This window comes from Stigmatopora argus, chromosome 7 (genome assembly GCF_051989625.1).
Source record: "Stigmatopora argus isolate UIUO_Sarg chromosome 7, RoL_Sarg_1.0, whole genome shotgun sequence".
NCBI lineage: Eukaryota > Metazoa > Chordata > Actinopteri > Syngnathiformes > Syngnathidae > Stigmatopora > Stigmatopora argus.
The window spans coordinates 11,035,873-11,048,080 of NC_135393.1; the positions used below are offsets into that span (position 1 = coordinate 11,035,873).

General features: G+C 38.2%; 2 protein-coding genes across 5 annotated transcripts in view; both read left to right on the forward strand.

Moving 5' to 3' along the window:
• The first annotated feature begins 26 nt into the window (after nt 1-26).
• Nucleotides 27-6,490, forward strand: pgm2 (phosphoglucomutase 2). The gene is made up of 13 exons (XM_077604895.1): nt 27-307; nt 1,267-1,434; nt 1,712-1,903; nt 2,487-2,570; nt 2,645-2,838; nt 3,067-3,256; nt 3,335-3,432; nt 3,933-4,113; nt 4,301-4,394; nt 5,026-5,155; nt 5,263-5,455; nt 5,531-5,664; nt 5,744-6,490. Exons 1-13 carry the CDS (start codon nt 233-235, stop codon nt 5,844-5,846), a joined length of 1,836 nt encoding a protein of 611 aa, XP_077461021.1. The 5' UTR covers nt 27-232; the 3' UTR covers nt 5,847-6,490.
• A 295-nt stretch (nt 6,491-6,785) lies between these two features.
• The window catches only part of tbc1d1 (TBC1 (tre-2/USP6, BUB2, cdc16) domain family, member 1), a 32,744-nt gene continuing 27,321 nt past the window's right edge, over nt 6,786-12,208 (forward strand). The window contains exons 1-2 of one of the 4 annotated variants that reach the window (XM_077604891.1): nt 6,786-7,390; nt 8,098-8,558. In XM_077604891.1, coding sequence (XP_077461017.1) covers nt 8,106-8,558 — 453 coding nt within the window. In that variant the 5' untranslated portion in view covers nt 6,786-7,390; nt 8,098-8,105. Of the gene's footprint in view, nt 7,391-8,097; nt 8,559-11,378; nt 11,797-12,208 lie in introns of those variants that run through there. The other 3 variants (XM_077604892.1, XM_077604893.1, XM_077604894.1) reach the window with 3 other exon arrangements.

A 12,208-nucleotide genomic window follows, 5' to 3' on the forward strand; every position in this document is an offset into this window, starting at 1 on the left:
CTTCATCTGTCTCGTTGAGAGTCACAAAATATTAGCTCTCCCTTTTAAAAAAAAGTAAATAATGGGATACCCCCTAGCTACGATCAAAAACCAAGAAGTGTTTTCTTTTTTCCCACAGACCGTGAACGCAGCAGACTCGTATAAAGCCGCTTCATAGGTGGCTCGTCATACTCTTTTCGGGAATTCTACATTATAAAAGAAACTTCCGCGTTTGTTTGACTGTAGAGGCAACATGGAAAACGGAATTTCCAAAACCGGGAACTCGCAACTGGACCAAGAAATCCAACAATGGCTCCTATATGACAAGGTATTCTGACAGCTAACCTGTTAGCCTGCGAGCTTCATGAGGAAATTGTTCATTTTCTCTGTAATCACTTCAATTCAAATTAATTCAGACGGCCATATATTTTCATGAAAAAATATACATCGGAAGTAAAGCGCATTGTTTGACACGCTACCTTTCACACGGTATATTTTAGATTAATCTCCCAAAAAAGGGTAATTTTAGGCTGCCATTACATTACGTAAAGACAAGTGAATAAAAAGTTGTATGAACTCTTTGAACCCTCGTAAAAGTAGAGAGGCTACACTACCTGTTCACTTTATTAAGTTTGTAGAAAGACATTACAAGAGTTGTTGGAGTTCTGCCACTATGCACTAGAAAGTATACTATACTTGTATATCGTCATTTGTTAGTGTATTAGTTAATGCGTGTTTTTATTTTTAATGTATTAACTCATTCACTCCCATTGATGACAAATCAATTTGAACTGGGGTGCAGCCAACTGGTGACCCTTAAGAAGAAGCTACAGAAGATGGATAGTACCAGAATTAATATGATTCCTTTGCTGTTGGTATTACCAATGTGAATACCTAAAATGAGATACTTGGCAACTCAAGTCAAATGCTAAATAATTCCTACTGTTATTGGTCTATTATTAACTCTGTAGTACATGATATACATTGCCGTTATGCCAGATTTCTTGTTTTTTTCATGTTATCTTTATTGTTGAAAAGCACTCCAAGCTCTCCATGTACAAACAGACGAGAGGATATAAATCGTTATACTATGTCTAATATAACGTGCATGCAAGCATGTGACCAACACAAACGGTCGTTCATTGCCTCAAATTGACAAGGCATGAGATTAATCAGGTCACTTAGGAAAAGGGACCCAGGGTAACACGTACGTGAGTGGGACTGTGTGTAGACATTTACTCTAATGCAATATTAATTTTCACTTTTCTCTTTTTCCTCACACTCTAGAATCCAAAGACGGTGTCTGCGGTGGAGAAGTTGTTGGAGGACGGTGCTGTAGAAACACTGAAGAAATGTTTCTCATCCAGGATGGAGTTTGGCACGGCAGGTCTGAGAGCAGCTATGGGCCCCGGCACAGCCTTCATGAATGACCTTACTATCATCCAGACTACACAGGTTGGCTGGTTAATAGATAAACGCCTATTGTAAACACACCCATACCCATGTGGTGCGAGTCCATATTCGTTTGTATGAAATTCATAACGAAACCATTTCTTGCTCACTTTTTTCAAAGTTCACTCTTGACTAGATCAAAGTAAGATTAGGCTATGTATAACAACAAAGCACTGATTTTTCCATTGAAAATGCCTTGCTTTACGTGATGATGGATTAAAAAAAGATTTTTGCTTTTAAGTGTTAAAAAAAAATCTAAACTGGCTGCTCTATTGAACAGGGTTTTTGTTGCTACCTGGAGGAAAGTTTTGGCAACCTAAAAGAACGGGGAGTCGTGATCGGCTATGACGCCAGAGCACACCCTGCCAGTGGGGGTAGCAGCAAGAAATTTGCCCAACTCGCTGCTGCTGTGTTCACCGGCCGAGGAGTTCCTGTCCACCTCTTCTCTGACATAACCCCCACTCCTTTCGTGGTAAATTGCTATTTCATCATTTCCTTTTACCACTGCTCAAATCACATATACATGAGTTCACTGCCAAAATCTTTATGTCACACTTGCCCGGTCAAATTCACTTTCAGAATGACTGGAGGAGACACCTCTGCGCAAATTGTACTCTCCACACAATATACATTACATAATGTCTTCATAATCAATCCAGTTGGGATTGTTATTTGCCTCTGCATTCTCAAACTTTTGTCTAATTCTGCTTGGTTGGAGAATCCAATTTAGGAAGGCAACTCAGTGAGTTCCCCCCCCCCCCCCCCCCCCCAAAAATGTTATTTTTGCTAAAACTTGATGATGGTCAATATTGTTTACTCAAACAAACCGGTCGTTAAATAATAGCTACATTTTGCCAGGCACAAAATTTACCTCTGCCGAAGATTGAACTAATTTTCACAACTCCCACGACAATATCAAAAGACAATACTTGGAAACATGTTGCCTTCTTCCTTGCACATTTGGGATTCAGGACATACAGTTTGTTTAAGATAAAATAAACACAATTAGAGGTGTGATCGATAATTGGAATTCCTTCCCCTGCCCCTTTTTTAAGCCTTTCACAGTTGCTCACCTCGGCCTGTGTGCTGGTATTATGATAACTGCCTCACACAACCCCAAGCAGGACAATGGCTACAAGGTAATTTTCTCTCTCTTTCCTATTAATTATAACATTTTGGTCATATATAATAGCACATGCCTCTTATGATTCAGGTTTACTGGGAGAACTCTGCCCAGATAGTGCCCCCTCATGACGAAGGTATTTCCAAGGCCATAGAAGAGAATCTAGAGCCTTGGCCGGAGTCCTGGAATACAGAGGCGGACCTGAAGAACCCACTGCTCAAAGACCCTTATGAGGAAATCCACATACAGTATTTCAAAGCCATTCAAAAACACTGCTTTCACAGGTAGTGACTTAAATAAGTGGTCTATTTTTTAATGAAAAAAAAACAATTAATTGCATTACAAAAGTAAACAATTATATACTAAGTGTAAAGACACCATTTGATAACGTTCCTTAAACTCATACATGAGAGATTTTATTTATATATATATTAGTCCTATTAACGTTTCAGCATTTGAACCTAATTTACACATAATGCAATAACAAATCTGGTGTGTTTTTATTTTTCTAGGGAATTAAACAAGAGCTCTAAAGTGAAAATTGTACATACGTCAGTGCATGGAGTTGGCCACACATTTGTGCAGTCAGCTTTCAAGGCCTTTGACCTTCACCCACCATATGCTGTGGCAGAACAGAAAGACCCAGACCCCGAGTTCCCCACTGTTAAATACCCAAACCCTGAAGAGGGAGAAGGAGTTCTGGTCTGAACCTAACACACCCGCAGCCACAAGCAAATGGACATTCATGTAGTGTAGGTATTGAGTTTGTGTGCTTTGCAGACCCTCTCCTTTTCTTTGGCGGAGACCGAGGGGGCCACTGTTGTGCTGGCCAATGACCCAGATGTGGATCGGCTGGCTGTTGCTGAAAAGCAGGAGAGGTATAGTACTTGTATTTTGGAAATATTCCCATTTTTCATATGAAACATGTTCGTGGGAAATCACTGCAATATAAAGCTAATTTATTTATTGCACAGGGAATATTTTGAAACAAATACCTGTTGCACAAATGTAAAAATAAGTTTACCACTCTTATTTTAATAGTTTTGAGTGGTATTTGAAGCAATAGTCAATTTACAGACGTTGTAATTTTCCTAACTGCTATGAAGGTCAAAATATTAAGAAGAAGAAAAAGTTTTCTTCCACATCCTGTGATATTTCTGTAAAATACAATGTGTCCAGATAGATATGCAGTGAAAGCAATGACTTAATTACGAACTCATTCACTGTTATTATAATGCCGGTAAACTATGCCTATGAATTTTCTTTTCCATAAGAGATACTGTAATTTGAACTCTGTTTACTATGGAAAATATCAAAACTACCAACCTTTTTTTATTCTTTCCCTGGTTATGTTTATTTTCTTGTTCTTCCCGGCCAGTGGTGAGTGGCGATTGTTCAGTGGGAATGAGCTTGGAGCATTACTGGGTTGGTGGAGCTTCTACTGCTGGAAAGAGCAAAACCCTGACGTTGGCGCTGTTAAAAACGTCTACATGTTGGCCAGTACTGTCTCATCCAAGATTCTGCGTGCCATTGCCATTAAGGAAGGCTTCCATTTTGAGGTAAGAGTACATTGGTACCTCTACTTACGAAATTAATTTCTTCCAGAACTTGTTTCCTAACTTAGATTTTTTTGTAAGTAAGGTCATATCTTACATTGAATTAGCATATTTTTTTCCATGATCTTTAATACTACCCCCTAAATGTAAATATATCTATATATCTAAATGATCGCAACTTTCTGAATAGGAAACATTGACGGGGTTCAAATGGATGGGAAACAGGGCCCGAGACCTTTTGGGTGAAGACAAGACTGTTCTGTTTGCCTTTGAGGAGGCCATTGGTAAATACACATCCACACACATGCTAATACCTTAGTCGCCTAATTGCCTTAAGTATTTTGAGCATTATCAGAATACTAACAAAACACATTTTTTTTAAAAGCGCATTTGTTTTTTGCTTCTATTGTAACATTAAGGAAAAATGCCTTTACAATTTTCTTATTACTTTAATACAGGCATCTCTTTACCAAGTCTTTCTGGAATTTTTATTATATTTTTGTCCACCTCTAAATGTTCATGTGATTTAGATGAAGCAAAACTTCCTGTTACATTTTTGGCACATTTTCACAACAACCAACATTGACATTTGTAATGGAAATTCCCCTGTAGAGAGACAATGTTGAGCTACGGTATGATGTTTTGTAACACTCAATAATTCCATGCAAACAACAGGAAAAACAAAACCTGGTGATCTTTGAGTACCGCAAATGTAGTTCTCTCTCTTATACCATAAGGTTTTAGCTTCCCAATGACCCTTAACAGGGCTCAACTGTTGTCATTATACCAACAATATGGCTTTCAGCACTTGATCAAACTGAATTTCTATAGACCCACTTTGCTCTATCCTGTGTATTGTGTTGGATGTCAAAACAGCAATAGTCATCGAATTGCATTGCACAATGTGTGTTGCAGGGTATATGTGCAGTCCTGCAGTCTTGGACAAAGATGGAGTGAGCGCTGCTGCAATTGCAGGAGAGATGGTTTGCTACCTGGCTGCTAAATCCAAAAGTCTCTCTCACCAACTTACAACCATCTATGAAGAGTAAGCAGTTACCGGCTGAATATTTCCTCCACTGAGCACGAGCAGGAATTGTTGGAAACTTTTATGGAATTCTGTCTAACAGCAAGCTGCTATTCTTTCTCTTTTAGGTATGGCTACCACCTCAGTAAGAACTCTTACTTTATCTGCCATGACCAGGATGTGATCCGCAGCTTATTCGAACGCCTGCGTAACTACAGCGACGGCAAGAATTCCTACCCGAGCAAATGCGGCATTTTCTCCATCACCGCTGTCCGCGACTTGACCACCGGCTACGACAGTAACCAGCCCGATGACAAGGCTGTACGTGGCAATTTTGTTTTGTTTTGGATATATGTTATGTCTCGAATACAAGTCAATATCTTGTCTGGTTCACAGATTCTTCCCACTTCACGTTCCAGTCAGATGATCACATTTACATTCTCCAACGGGGGAGTGGCCACCATGAGAACCAGCGGCACCGAACCCAAAATCAAATACTACACAGAGTTATGTGCAGCACCTGGTAACAGGTACAGCGATCATAACAAATACCAGTTTAATTTCTGATAAATATGCTAATTCTGACATGTTGGTCCCTCCTGTTGACAGTGATTTGGAGCACCTGAAGAAGGAACTGGACCAACTGGTTGATGCTATCATTGAAAACTTTTTTGAGCCAAAGAAAAACAAATTACAGCCAAAGCCAGAGTAGAACTTAACTTTTAAACATAATGTCTTAATTATACCTATTTGATATCCGATATTATTCCCTATCCGTTATATCTCGCCCACGAAAGAACATGAAACGGCATTTCATATTTAGTCTTAAATCGCATCTGAAACCATTTCAAGTTTTTTCTAGAAGATATTTTTTTAAACCAATTTAGAAATCTTTATTTTCATGAAATCATTTGGTTTTGAGACAATGATCCAACAATTGTTGGTCTATCCATGACATTTTGAGGCTCAGCCATTAAAATGTCATGCGGTCGTCAGGTGACCTTTCACTAAAGACAGTTCTGAGTATTATAGTAATGTGCACATTATATCCATTTCTCCTAAATTATTTTTTCTGTCTTTGAAACATTTAAATCATGATGTTGATAGTATTCATTAGACTACCATTGATGTATTTCAGATGCAACAGTTACCTGTTCTTGCTTGCAAGGCAGATAATGCTGCATATTTAGCCTTACAGTGGGTTGCAATACCTATATCCATGGACTACTACTGTGAATGCAATAATTGTTTTGAACGCTGAAAAAGACCCCTGATTGTGGCTTACTTTCAAATAAGTAAATCTCTGAGTCCTCCATTCCTGAAATTAAAACTTATCTTTTCTTCTTTCTTCAAACATTTTAGCTTTTATTTTATGAAAATTAAGAATTAGTGTGATGAAGACTTTTTTTCCTTTGCATTTTGAAAATAGCACCTAAAGATCCTGAAGACTTTTATGAAAAGCTAATTTTCAAGAGAACCCTCGTGACTTGGAAAATAATATAAAACATTGATTTAAGTAGTGTGAGAGCAAAAACAACAAAATAAATTATTATTTTACACTATAATATTTATCTATCAGTGTAAGCACCGCAATTAACTGGTTGCCATTGACAATGGTGGAATTCCAGTCCATTTGCATGTTCTCGCCGGGCTTGCGTGGGTATTCTCTGGGTACTCTGGCTTCCTCCCACACCCCAAAAACAGGTATGGGTGTAAGCTAGAATAGTTGTACTCTGTCTCCTCGCGCCCTGCGATTGGCTCGCCACCGATTCAGGGGTTCCCTCTGCCTGGTACCCATAGTTAACTGCGATAGGCTCCAGCACCCCCGTAACATTGTAAGGATAAATCGCTTCAGAAAATGAATGAATATTTAATCAAGATCACAGTTGATTTAAGTTAAAAGATCTTTTTAAAAGAAAGATTGTGCGAATCAATTCGTATCACTTAAGTACTGTGTAGTATTATTTTAGTATACATATGTACTACTAGCTTAACGTAGTATACTGTACGTACTATATACGCTTGGCGTGGTGGGCGTGGCTAAGTATTGTGCACGCAGCCTCCACGCACTTAGCACATGTCCCGGTCTAGTGGTGCATGCACGGAGGCAGAGAGGAACCCCTTCTAAATTTAACTCCAACTTATCTCTACGACTAAACAGCCGAGCGACCCCACTCTATGAATGTCTACGCCCGCTTCGTTTGAGTTACGAATTCCCGTGGAACTCGTGTGGTTTCCGCTTCGAAATCGAAACAAGTAAGGAGATCTGAGAGATGCGGTTTTTTCGGTGTTGTTTCCAACCTGTCTTTCCACAGGTGTGCAAATGATTCATTATAAAGCCATAGGAAAACACTTGCGTTTGAATAACCTGCTGTAGTTAATTGTCTATTATGATCTCATAGTTATTACAGGGTTTTTAATTTCGATTGTGTTTCAATGAATGAATGATTTTTGGCGTGAATTGTAAAAGTTGGAGTGGAAGTCGATTATCTTTTTACATCTTTAACCAAATACGTCAGTATAATTGAAGTGTGCGTGTGTCCTTGAAAGTGCAAATGTAAACAACACCAGGGGATCATTTCAGCTTACCCTCTAACCAATTATCCCTTTTATGTGGGGGGTCAGCAATGCATGTCACGCACATTTTATGATTAAGAATTATGGAATTATCATAAATAACAAAATATATGTAGATGAGTTATTGGCAAGGTGGCCTCACAATTCTGAGGTTGTCAATTTGAATCCCGCATCTGATCTGGATGAAGTTTGACTGTTCCCTATGTAGGTTTTCTTTAGGTACTCTGACTGTGTTTTTTAAATCTAGTGACCAGCCAATGGGCGCCACCTGTCCCCCCCTCAAAGTCAGCTCATATAGGCTCACAATTGTCAACTTTTAAGGACATATGTCTTTGGACATGGGTGCATTGGGATCATTTTTAATTTCCCCATGTTGTGATTTGCAGGAGGTGCCATGGAGGGGCTTTATTTTGAAGTGAAGCCCAAAAGAAGGGCACCGCGGAGGGCTCATTCAACCTTAGAGCACGGTTTCTCCATTTCAAATGAGACGACTTGTGGCGAAGTAACGGAGGAGGTGCAATACGAGCTGACGTTAATCGGCTCCATCGCAGTCCACCGTATGACGACAATGGCCATGCTTCCCTGGGTGGTGGCCGAGGTCATCAGGTCACAGGAGCCCAGTACAACAGTGTCCCTATACGTGTCCCCGTCGTGGGTCCGGTGTGTTTGCGTGCGGGCCGGGGGTCAGCTTTGGGACCCCCTTTCGCACACGGTGCTGTTCGAGTGCCAACCTCACCAGGTCAGCAAGCTCATTCACAACAGCCAGGAGCCCAGCAGCTTTGGATGCCTCCTCAGGGACGCCCCATGTTGTGCCTGCTACGTGTTCAAGTGCCAGGATAGCACAAAGGTAATTGAAGAATAATAGTTTAGCTTTTTGGTTTTTAAATGAAAAAGATTCTTTGTTTCTGAGTTATACTGTATCTTTATAAACTATGAAACACAACACGCTCACCTCTTAAGAAGGAATGAACGAGCACAGATGTGACCGCTGTATTGCCCTGTAAACACAAAGTGTTTATGGATAAGCAGTGTCATGACTCACAAGAATAGGAAGTCTATTTGTTTTTTTAGGAATGTTTTAAATAAAACAACCGAGATCCAATGGAAAACTATATCCATCTTGGATTTATAGATTGAATTAATATGATTCCTCACTATTTAGGAATTTCACTCCTTGTGGGCAGAGTACATTTATGTGGTTTTCTACAGGAGTCTGTTCACAGAGCCCCGCATTTTTCAATACATAAAAATGGTTTAGTCCTCCTCGTGCTTGCGTGGGAGTTCTGTGGCTATTTATTCCACTTTCCAAATCATCTATATCTAAATTCTGTCTTTTGGCCTATGCCTGACTGGCAACCAATCCTGAGTGTACTCCAAATATGGGAGAAAATGGCTGGACATAAGCAGTTTGATTTGACCTTCAAGTGTTGTGGGTCAGTACTGTTTGCAACCCAAATTCTAATAAAGCTGGTGCATTGTGTTAAACATAAATAAAATCTGAATAGGGTAACTAGCAATTCAAGTTCAATTTATATTTTATTGTATACACCACAAAGACAAGATATTAATTGTTCAAATGTTATTGTTTTTAGCAAATAATCATTAACTAGAGAATTCTCCACGCACTGAAGTTGTATGTACATCCATCAAGTAAGAATTCCTTTGACAAAACTTTCACATCTGTTGTCCACAGTTCACAAATGTTGATTGAATATTGTTAAAAGAAAAGATCATGTAACAGTTGTAAACATACCGGCACTTTTGGAGGGCCTCATGGAATCCAAATTATTGATTATTTTCTAAAAACAATTAAATTCATCAGTTTGAACTGCATGTACTTTGTCTTTGAAGTGTATTCAAATGAATATAACAGGTTGAATGTGATTTGCAATTGACTATTATTCATGTTTAACAATGTCATTGGAATTGGGGTTGTGCTTAGAAGGAAATTATTTTATATATGTGGGAATAATACTGACTGCAATTTGTGTTGATATTAGTTTTGTGTATTTCACAGCAGTTTTCTTGAGTGAGAGCTCAGACGTGTAAATCAAGCAGGATGGCCAACTATGTTGCCATGGAGATAATTTCCTGTTGCCTCGTGGCTTTTATGATTTGTTTGTTGTGTAGTTTGGTCGTGTGTGGGTGGAGGGAGTGAGGAGACCACCTGTCGCTTAACTTTGTCACACTAACATTGCTTTTGGTCACATGCACGCGCATACAATTTGCATGGAGTCATTGTGAGCAGCTGTGATGCGTTGAACTTTTACCTAAAGTACATGGTATTGTATTAATAACATTTTTTCTTTGTTTAAGTCATTTTTTATTCATATTTCAAAATTATTTTACCTGGGATAATATTGGAATAGGTATAGTGTATTTGACAGGCTTATGGTTCCTTTTCTCAATTGTATAGATTGGATTTCAGCTTTTATAATTCCAAATGTATGTGCCGCTTTTATCCTTCGACACCAAAATCTGGAATTGACACAGATTGAAGAGGTGCTTTCTATTTTAAAAAAAAAGTTGCACTACTTTTTTCCCATAACTATTCCTTTATACCAACTAGTTAACATTGTAATTTTCACCATTTGAACCACTTTTTGAATAGTAAGGCCGCACACATAAATCAGAAAAAAATAAATAATGTGACACCGTATAGAATATGTATACAGCAATGGTGACATGTTATTGTTAGAAACAAAGAACACATCCTTCTGTGAGTTACTCTACCATGGTACAGTTAATTACTGTTATCTGGTTTGGAAATGTCAAGTTGTTTTGATCAGGAATTGACCAGGCTACTTTAATAACCGCTAGATGTCGCTATTACTTGTTTGTTGCAGGATTCTTATCTTCAATTCATACCAATTTGACAAACAATTCGAATTAATGTTCTTTTTAATGCATTTCTATTAATATATTATTTTCTCATGTTTATGTGTTGATATCCATCTGACACAATGTTTTTAGAAAATGGGCGAAAGAACCTTCACATAATCTTGGGCATAAATAGCCTTTTTTTGCAGATTTCAACATGTGCACACCTCAGTTTCACCATATAACCAATATTTTTTTAAAATAGAACCCCAGTTTCCTTGAAAAATCTTAAAAATACTGTACTTTACATGTGCTTTTATACTTTTCAGAACATCATATTAAAAATAATATTTTTTTTTGCTGCACTCACTCTATTCCAAAACAAAAATCAAGAAAGGATGACCACCCAAACCCAGGGTTTATCCTTTGTTATTTTTAAAATATTTAATGTTTACATACAATAAGATATTAACGAAACAGACACAACTTAAATGCTTAATACTTGTTTACAAAGGATATTGCCACTTAAATTCTAATTCTGTGCAAGTACCTAGTAATAATTAGGTCGACTGGGGTAAAACACTTGGAAAAAAACTCAATTTTTGCAATCAGCTTGTGTATTACTATATTTTCCCCAGTGTTTATTTATTTATTTTATATATTTCAAACAAGACAGGACATCCACTTCCTTGATTTATAAAATAATGTATAATTAAAGAAATGTTTCATACTGTTTATATGAAATGGTTGAATTAATTCACCTAAAAGTACTGTACAATCCCAGGGGGGATTGTTTCTTCCTGGTTGGGTGTGTCCGACACACAGGAAATGTTTTACCCTCATTCCCGAGTGCTACTGCATGATGAAGTCTGCGCGTTTTAACCAATTAAACTACTACTAACCGTCCTGAGTTTTGTGTTAGCCGCAGTGAAGACGGAAGTTACTTCTTAATATATACAAAACAAAATTCAAGGTGAATCAAGTGCTGAGACATGCGTCTAAGTGCGGGGCGGAATGGTTTTACTCTGAAAGGTCTAAATAGGATGCGGAGCTGTATGGCACTTGGTGTTTGACACTGAATTTCAAGCTCCTTGGAGTTCGGGAACCAGATTAATTTGACAATGAAATAATACTCGGGTGGAATTTGGTTGCCTTCGAATAAATCAGCAAGAATCACCGTGTATGCCAGGTTCATGGCAAATGTGATGAAAGCCCGACTCCAGCGGTTCAACTTGTTCAACTCCAGACAGGGGGCCAACAAAGATGTAAGTGGAGCTATTAGAAGTTTTTGTTCAACTTTATGGGACGCTTCGGCTAACAGTGGTCGCCGACACTGCCTGTTCGCAATGAATGACCTGATTTATGAAGGTCGAGTTTACGATCGTTTATGATTTAAAAGTAGTCACCACTCGTCGTTTTATAGAGGCCACTGAAAATTATTATCTTTTGGAATATTAGCATGATGGCTAATTTATCACCATTTGCTTTACTGGCATGCAGCAGATGATCATTAAATCTTGGGAAGGAATTTAGCATTAATTTCATTTTTTTTTTATAAAGGGATTATTGTGGATGTTTTGATTCAGCTTTTCATATTTTCTACAAAATAGTAAACACATTTCCTAAGTTAATAAAGTGCAAAAATAGCCTTATTTGACTTTACTCCATCTACTTCTT